The sequence below is a fragment of the Lepisosteus platostomus genome, chromosome 7, assembly GCF_059453375.1.
Source record: "Lepisosteus platostomus isolate fLepPlt1 chromosome 7, fLepPlt1.hap1, whole genome shotgun sequence".
In the NCBI taxonomy this organism is placed as follows: Eukaryota; Metazoa; Chordata; class Actinopteri; order Semionotiformes; family Lepisosteidae; genus Lepisosteus; species Lepisosteus platostomus.
In genome coordinates, this window is record NC_142617.1 from 39,477,310 (window position 1) to 39,486,543 (window position 9,234).

Genomic DNA, 9,234 nt, shown 5'->3' on the forward strand with positions numbered 1-9,234 from the left:
CAAAGGACTCTTTAGTGCCATCAATCCCAGTGATCTATTTGGTTTGGCATTAGAAGACACCAGGAATAGGGCTGAAAGGGCAAGTCTTCTATGCAAAGGTCTCTGTGATGCATTAGAGGGAATTTCCTAATGAACATACTGCCTGCTAATTGACTGTGACAGGAGCTGACGCTTCAAATCCCTGGAGCGATCTTAGACAAAACCGATGCCAGGGGCTGGCCGCAGTGCAAGCATTCTAGAGCTGGAGGCAGGACACTCCATTTCAGTTGCTTGTCTTCCGCCCTCCTCACAAATTAAGCACAAAAAAAAACTGCCACCACATATTATTGACTTAAAAAACCAAAATCAAACAGCCATCAAAATTTCAAATAAAACCCAGTATTGTAGGAGGTGAAGACAAGGAGGCAGATTCTCTTTTCCTTTGCCCGTCAGTCCTGTGGGGGAAGCAATGTCAAGTGAGGAGTAGCTGATTGCGTACGGACAGGGAACAGAAGACAGCAGAGAGCAGGTAAGGGCCTGAGACACAGAGACACAGTCTCGGGACCATGGGACAGCAGCTGAGCGAAGAGAACGACAAGGTGGAGATCGACGTGGCGGAGCTGCAGGAGTGGTACAAGAAGTTTGTGGTGGAATGCCCCAGCGGCACGCTCTTCATGCACGAGTTCAAGGGATTCTTTGGGGTGACAGACAACCAGGAAGCGTCAGAATACATCGAGAACATGTTTCGGGCTTTCGACAAGAACGGGGTAAGAAACAGTGGCCATTCCTTCACATAAACCACTTGACCCCTCTGCTGTTCTTTCATGGAGAGTAATTCAATTTGTGGGGAGATTATGCATTATAGCAGTGTAAAAAGAAGGCAGCAATGATTATATCACTCATAAAATGCATGTTTGCTTGATTATTTTGTATTAAAAATTAAATAGCTTATATATGACTGTATATATTACTGATGATTGTATAAACATGTGTTGAGATGGTAGCTGGGCATTGATGGAGTTTATTTAAAAAATAAGTACTGCTTGACTATGCAGATATTTCATTTATTGTGCTTAATAATAGATAAGATTTATTTTTTTAATATATGATAAAATTCCTTTGAACTGAAAAGGAGCGTCAACAGAATCCATATAATGAAACAAAGACAATTGAACAGAAGCTCTAACCAACAATGTGCCATCCAAGGTCCCAGTGCTCAGTGCTATCATGACTTAATATTTTGTTTTCAATTTATTCCCTTTGGATATTCTAGGAAAATGCATAAGTTACTAGTAACTAATCAAAAAACTCTCTGACAACGGTCTGAGTGCTTTCACTTATTTAAAAGCAGACAAGTAGAACAGGGTGTCTTTGAGACATTTTAATCATCCAGTTTAATATCACAATTACTTGGAAATCAGACATAAAACATTTTACTTCCAGTGTAGTGTAATCTCCTGGCAAGTGGTTGTCTATATGTGCACAAGATAAAATCTAAACTTTGTCACCTGACCAGAAAAGTAGCAACTTTTTATTTCCTTTGTACAGGCAGCATAACTTTGACATAAAGTTGCAATGAGCCTTGATCCCCTGTGTTTTAACTGAGTTCATGGACAAAAAAAATGAACATCTTTTGCAAGGATTGATCAGTGTTTAGGGCTTCATAGTGGCACAGAGGTTTGCTCCCACAGTCCAAAAACATACTGGTGGGATAACCGGAATCTGAGAAAACTGGCCTAGTTGTGTGTGTCTGTGTTTGTGTCTGTGTGTGTCCTGCTAGGGACTGGAATCCTGTCCAGGATGAACCCTGCCTTGTGCCAGTTACTTGCTGGGATAGACTCCTGCTCCCCCTTAACCCCAGATTGGAAGTAGAAAAACGTTTTGGACTAGAATGGGCAACTTAGCGATGCCAAATAAAACTCCCAGTATGTCTCTAGGAGGTGGCTGGACACCCGAGTACCTGCAATGTGCAAGAATGTGAAACCTCCGCACAGAAAGCCCAGACAGCCCAGCCCATAATGAAATCAGGGACCCGAGAGCTGAGAGTCAGCAGCGTTGACCATCATGCGACTGCTCAACAACCCCCACACACTTCATGAACAATTTAGTGAATAATCTGGTTTCGGATTCAGGACACCAGTGCTTGAACCTGCAATCATACATATTCTGTAAGTGGAGGTAGTGGATCGAGAGCTGCTGGGAGTCTTTTTAAGAAAAAATGTAATCAAACCCCCCTGTTGATATGCTGTAACTACCTTAGGACTTCAGTCTGGGTGCTCATGCTCCATTTGTTCATTTCTTCTTTACTGACCAGGACAACACGATTGACTTCCTGGAATATGTGGCGGCATTAAACCTGGTTCTGCGCGGCAAGCTGGAGCACAAACTGAAATGGACCTTTAAAATGTACGACAAAGACGGGAATGGCTGCATCGACAAGACCGAGCTCCTCGAAATCGTGGAGGTGAGCGGAAATATTCAGACTCTTCAAAAAAACAGTGCAAAGAATTCTCCTAAAGGCTTTGAGAAAGCCAGTTCACAGCATGAGCATTAACAGACTGTGTGCAACCGGGGCACCTCCCATGAATAACGTCCTTGATTGGGCTGTCTGATGGAGTGTGCTACAGTAAGAAAGAAATTGTGAAGTCCATGCTGAAGCCTCAGGGCTAATCTGTCCATCCAGTCTGTCCTGGTTTCTGTAGCATTAGGTAAATTTAGAGTTCCTGATTCCCCTTGGGTATGTCCCTGGCTCATTTCTGGCTTACCCAAATAATACCCAGTAATAATGATATCCACTTCTGGAGCACGCTGGGCATACCTCTCTCAAGGGTATAGCAGCTGGCACACAGTGGGGACACATTATTTTCCCATCACAGTCCAGGTTCCTAACCATCACCGTGCAAACCCCCTGTTCATACAGAGAAGTTTTCAAAGATGTAACAGTGTTTGTCAGCCTTAATCCCTACTGGAAGAATTCTAGAAACAAACAACCATTACAGAAGGACGTTACCATTGGAGACCATAGTCCTTACTCAAAGCACTCTCGATATCAGAGCTCTTCAACAGTTCTTCTACATGAATGTATTAAACTAAATTACCACTGTTTCCAAGGGGAGGGAAGGGTGGTTCTTAGGGGTATAGTGCTAATTAAGTGCCTTTAGGTATTTCCTCACAAGTATCAAGACCGTTTCAGCCTCAGCTCAATAGCTGTATTGCTCCAGACAGTGCTACAAGGTCACCTTAAGCAGGTAAACCAATTGAGAGCTAAAGACTTAGTGGCAACGAGAGCTCAGGATGATGGTAGAAACTGAAATCTCAGTGTCTCTGTAAAAGCTGCATCAATGAGTCACAACATCTGGGGATGAGGCATCTAGTGTCTGTCCTTCCAAAGGCCAAAAGCCAAAGGTCCATTTCTGAAGAGATCAGATATCTGTGAGGTGTTGTGTTCTCTCTCTTTACTCCTTGCGCTGTCTGCCAACCTGACAAAAAGTCCATTAGCATGTTCTTCCACCCTGGCATGCATCCCCTTGTTCCTTTACCAGCAGGCAGTCACCCAAGCTAGGCTGGGTCTGTATTAGCGCACTAAGCAGGGACAGAAATAGACAGGGGGCACATGAAGAAGACACATGATTTCTTCAGACTGTGTGTGTAGTTTTTGAGGAAACATTATGAAAATAATAAAATAATTTGGAGCTTTCTGAAATACACTTTCAGTTATCAAGACATTGTGATTTTTAAAATTTCCAAAGGAGATAATTATGAGCAGTATAAGCTATTTAAGAAGTCTAGCCTAAAGACATGAAATACAGAGTTTTTTTAGACTTTTGTTTGTTTTTCTCCTTGCTGTTTAAGAAACAAGCAGGCCACCTGTTGTAACTCTATGGAGGTGAAAGATTTGTTACATAAACTGAGCAGACCTCTGAGGAATCTCATTATGTCTTTTTTCTGATATGTCATCTTAAACTTTTTATACTAACACAGAAGGTTATTCCTTGTTTTCCTTAAAGCAGAAAAGAATTAATTTTTGTGGAAACAGACTATACTCACCAGAGAGTCATTGTAATAATATTTTTCCGAACTTCTCAAACTGCGCCGCTGTGTTTTGCATCCTTTAAAAACATAATAGTAACATATGAAGCTTAGAAATCTGATGTCATGCACATACAGTATATTCATTTCATCAAATGTTTTTATGATTTTATTTGCTTAAAGGACAATGTCTTTGTTGTTGTCAGACAACAATATATTCCAAGTCACAAATGTTACAAGATGATATAGTAATCCGTTACGAACTACACATTTCGAGCTCTAAAGCACTATGCTGGTACAGTATGTTATGTCTTGTACTGTGAAGGTCTATGTTGTTTTTCAGTCCATATACCGGCTGAAGAAGGCATGCCATGGGGACACAGATGAGACATGTCACCTCCTCACTCCAGATCAAGTTGTGGACAGGATATTCCAGCTGGTCGATGAGAATGGCGATGGTAAGCATTTTATAGAACTTGTAACAACAAATCAGGAGGGTTGACAACAACCAACAACAACCAACAACCACAGACTCGGCTGTCAGTAATTAGCAATCACTCCTGACATCATTTCCTCTACTAAACCACTACAAATAGGGGATCCCCTTCCCACCCTCGTATACATCTTTTTGCATTCCACCTCCACACCATCTCCACCTCAGCCCTTTGGTCACTCCTCACTCTGCATGGGGGTCCCAGCCTCCTTCCCCTCAGCCAAATGGGGTAAGGCAAATTTTCACTAAACACATCATAATCCTTCCAGTACACTTATTTCTTGGTGTTGTTATTCCCGGTCAACTGATTATGCCTGCTGATTACAGGCACTTCTGCATGTCGCTTGAATAGCTAAGTCGATGCACTAAATTAACCCAACACTCAGCTCAAACGGATTCAATCAAATGTTTTAATCATAGATATCAAACAAAATCCTGAAAAATAAGTGAAGAAAAGTACGGATCAGTCCATCCCAAAATGGTTTCAGTGAAAGACATTAAAAAGTTGGTATCATATACAGTATGACCCCCCCCCCCCCCACCCCCACATTAACATTAATGCAGTCCTTGCAGCCATGATACCTGCTGGACAGATGCCTTTGAGAGGTTCCTCCTTGCTTCCTGTGCAGCTACAGATGATCAGCAAAAGCTGGCCTCTTGCAGTTGTCACCCATGTCTCTAGTGAGTTGGTCCCACAGGTCATGAGAAAAGGCTGACCATAGCAAAACTGCAAGATTGTTTTCAGTTGCCATTGTAATCCTGGCACTTTATTTCTCTCACTGTCATACTGGAAACACGGCACTCCTGGATTGGCTTATAGCAATGAAAAAATTGCCCAAGTTCTTTGCCAAGGTGTTGTTGATCAGTAAACACAATTTTCTCAAAGTTGTGGCTCTGTAGAGTTGTGTGGTTTTGCATCATCATGATGGAAAAACAGCAAGATCTAGTTTCTCTTACATGAAAGGAAAAGCTTTTGGTTGAAGAGCTGTGAAGCTGCCTTCATTCTGCACCAAATATGTCCTTAAAGGAGATTCCTCCTCCCTCCTCACTCTTCCAGGCCAGCACTTGCTCTATTTAGCCTACACATATAAATTTTAAAAAGAATAACCTAAAAGATTGTGCAGATTATTACAGTAAATGCCCCGTATGTGAAATGTTAAAGTATATTATATAGTATAAATATAATAATATAATCTTTAATTGCATGTTTAATGAGGAGCAATAAATGATGTTACTGATGCAATAGAAATGGTCAAAATTAGTATCAAAATTAATAAGTAATAAAATACATCTTGAACAGAACAGGCCTGGTTATTAAAAATTGCCAGCAGTGTAAAATAAAGTGGGACAGTTAGCATTTCCACCCACATTTCCTCGCTGAGAGCGTTAAACCGTTCCAGCGAGGCAGGGAGAGTTTGCAGCACGTGGCTGCCCTGCCCCTCGAGGTGTTAACAGGGCCCTGGTCTCCGCAGGCCAGCTGTCTCTGGATGAATTCATCGACGGGGCACGGAGGGACAAGTGGGTGATGAAGATGCTGCAGATGGACGTCAATCCCGGCTGCTGGATCAGCGAGCAGCGCAGGAAGAGCGCCCTGTTCTAGCGTGGCGCAGGCGCTCCGAAACAGGATCTCTCCCGCGATTCAGAGACCTCTCAGCCATCACTCCTAAACCTTACGGTCTTCCACTCTTTTTTCCGTTTCCCTTTTTTGTAAAAAGAGGTTTCGGCTGCACTACTCTGCTCTGATGGAGGCGTTCTGTGTAGAAGAGCTCGAAAGGCTCGAAAGGTTTTCTAGTCGATATGAGTTATGTCTTTGTGTGGTATCCTCCTGTCCCTGTATTGGGAATTCCTGTGATGTGAAATGGAGTTCCAAGAGAGGAGTGACAGACATGGGGGGACAACCTAGTTCATGCATCTCTTGGCACCAAATGGAAAAAACCCTTTTTCCACTGGATTGGGCTGCTGCACAATCCCTACATGCATCTGAACATTCTAGAATGCAAGCCAATAAACTGGGCATCATTGTCACCAGCAAACAGCATTGTTGCAAACCTTATAGTCCGCTGACACTATTAATCTGGAATGCTTTAGGAGCATCTTCCTAGGCTGTAATTCATTCTTATGTAAGAAACAATGGGTCAAAGTGCTTTTTTCCTGATGTTCTTAAGGTCTTAGGAGATTGTTCTCAGTGAAGGAAAGCACTCAACAGCTCATTACAGGATTACAAGGCTCTTAAAACTTCACTTACAGGCTTGTAACATCTGAGTGCACTAAGTTGATGCCTCTGCACTCTCAGCTCTGTGAGGGGATACCTCCTTATCAAGGCCTGAGGGAGCCTTTTTATTCCAAATTTTAAAAAATCATTTTGTCCAGATTTCATTCATTGATCACCACATATATCTCTCTCCAGCACAAATTAGGATTTAAATGTTTTAAACTGTTAACCCAACCTACATCAAACACACTCTGATGCTTAGGGAGCTCTCGGTACTGCAAATGGTGTTTATAACAAATCCTAATCTCATAACTTCTGCTCTCCTACACATATACTGTAAATTTCGCACCCGGGTCTTCACTTATATACCTATCACCCCATCCACACTTTTGCTGCAGCTCCCTATCTCTTTCCTCACAAAATTTAGGAGGGGAGTGTGGGCAGACTCATCCTCACAGATAGGCTGCTATTCAAGCATCAACAACAGGAAAACATTTTTACTCTGAGTTGCGTAACCAACACTTTTATAATGCTACACCCTCGAATGATCATGAACTTTAAATCCCGACTTCAGTGGAGTAGGACTTAGGGTTTTGGGCTACAGCTGGGACAAGACCACTCTCTACTCTCTATATTTTTTCCCTTTATCGCATTCTTTGGAACCGAACTGAACTACTGAAAAGCAAGACAGACCAAGTGCTTGTAGAAATGCTACTGTACCAGGACAGTGTTAGAGTTGCAAAGCGAAGCCACTAGTCCTGACAACTAGTTACAACTGATAGCCAATCTTCTGACAACGCCGGAAGTTTCTGTCTGAAACAGAGATGCTTTGATGTGGTTGTTTTTCCTCTCTGTCTCTCTCCGATGGTAGTGTTCTTAGAAATCCCAGTTGTGTGATGGCCTGTCAGATTTTTCTCTCCACCTTTTGTTTGTCTTTGCATGCTTCGTGACTTGTTGCCACTTTACTGTATGTAAACCTTTTCAGTGAGATTTGTTTTCTCTCTACCAAAGGATCTCCTTCAAAACACCAGAGGAGCAGGGATGTCTGATTCAGCAATCAGTGCTGCTATACTGCTAAATCTGTGCTTAAACTGCTGAATAAGCACTATAATGTCTTCCTGTCAGAATTTCAGTTGCATCCCCTCATCTCTGCACTCATTTAGGTACAACCCCTATGACCCGCAGACAGAATTCATTTAACGAATGTAATGAACTTGGGATAGGGAAGGGGGAGGTTGTGAAACCTCCCAAAAGTTTCACACCCCTGTCCTGACATACACGTGGCCTTTTTGTTTTGTGAAACAGTCTCTGCAGTCCATACAGCTTGAAGTCTTCTCAGTCAGCTCAGGTTTGCTTTCAAAGCCCATTTCTAACATCATGCTTTCAGTCTTGGTTTGTTCTCATCATTTGTGCATTATTAAACATTTCCTAGCCTGTGACCCAGCTCAGAACCTAACAAACCATGTTGCTTTTATTCAAAACCATGCTCCTGAAAGGAACGTCCTTCTAGATGTTCAGGAAAACGTGGTCAGAATTATGAGAACATTTTGGGTGGGTTTCATGAAAATACAATTAGATAACATCAATAAAACAGGAGACTAGAGACAGCCAATGATACCAGCGCTCACTGGTTTTGGCTACTGATGGTTTTTCCATTGTCTGGGAAACACAGTGTCCTATTCAGGCAGTGCTATATTCTCACTATGCTGCAGTGAATGGATGTGAAGATTGTACATACTTATCTGGATTTAGCACATTTTTAGGCAATACAGAAAAAAACTTTGTGCTTTTAATCACTGAGACAGAAACACATAAGCAAGACCAATAAGCAAAAGCTGCTATAAACTTTGTATATATGCTTGCAATAGTTTTTCCACTTTCTGGACAAAAAGGTAATCCTGCTTGAATGTCTAGGATTTGTTGAATTAATGCTGTATCGGTTTAGACCAACACTGAAACCTGGTTTAAAAAAGGAGCTTCAGTGCAGATTACTGTATGTTGACTGGACAGCATTTTGTACTGTATGTATGACTGTAAATAAAGATTGTTTTATTTATAAAAGCCAAGACTGTGATGTTCTTTTAGGAAAATGCTGTCCTATAAGAGGCAGGAAAGTGCAAAGCTAATTACACTCTCTCAAAAGGCCACAACCCTATGTGCCTGCTGCTTGATATACCTAATAATCAGATACTGTGGTATATTTGTAAGGTATTTTCAGGTTTCCCATGTAAACTCTCTAAACCATCCATTCATGATGCTGTGACAAAGGATCCCACAGACAATTTCTGTACTCTCTAGGAATTTCCATTTAATTGGTAGTACTTATTTTACAAAAGCAATGTTTTGAATAACTAAATTCCTCTTTATTTTAGGTTTTCAGATTTTTATTATTCTTCAGAAGTCATTAATTACAAAGTCTTAACATAGGTATAGCAAACTATTGTCAAAATGACAACCACAGAGGAGAGCAGCATGTGGTCACATAGCCTCATGCAGGGCCTGATGCAGACAGTCACTGAGT

At 41.7% G+C, this 9,234-nt stretch overlaps 1 protein-coding gene across 1 annotated transcript; it reads left to right on the plus strand.

Moving 5' to 3' along the window:
• The first annotated feature begins 207 nt into the window (after positions 1 to 207).
• On the plus strand, positions 208 to 6,674 carry LOC148658704 (guanylyl cyclase-activating protein 2). Its single transcript, XM_088640208.1, has 4 exons — positions 208 to 746; positions 2,294 to 2,443; positions 4,352 to 4,466; positions 5,974 to 6,674. The coding sequence occupies exons 1-4, from the start codon at positions 546 to 548 to the stop codon at positions 6,099 to 6,101; spliced, it is 594 nt and encodes a 197-aa protein (XP_088496334.1). The 5' UTR covers positions 208 to 545; the 3' UTR covers positions 6,102 to 6,674.
• Positions 6,675 to 9,234: the final 2,560 nt, after the last annotated feature.

Coding starts and splice junctions, on each gene's coding strand:
- LOC148658704 (XM_088640208.1), top strand. CDS start 546: ATGGGACAGCAGCTGAGCGAAGAGAACGACAAGGTGGAGATCGACGTG. Junction 747..2,293: donor GGGCTTTCGACAAGAACGGG/GTAAGAAACAGT, acceptor TTTACTGACCAG/GACAACACGATTGACTTCCT. Junction 2,444..4,351: donor AGCTCCTCGAAATCGTGGAG/GTGAGCGGAAAT, acceptor GTTGTTTTTCAG/TCCATATACCGGCTGAAGAA.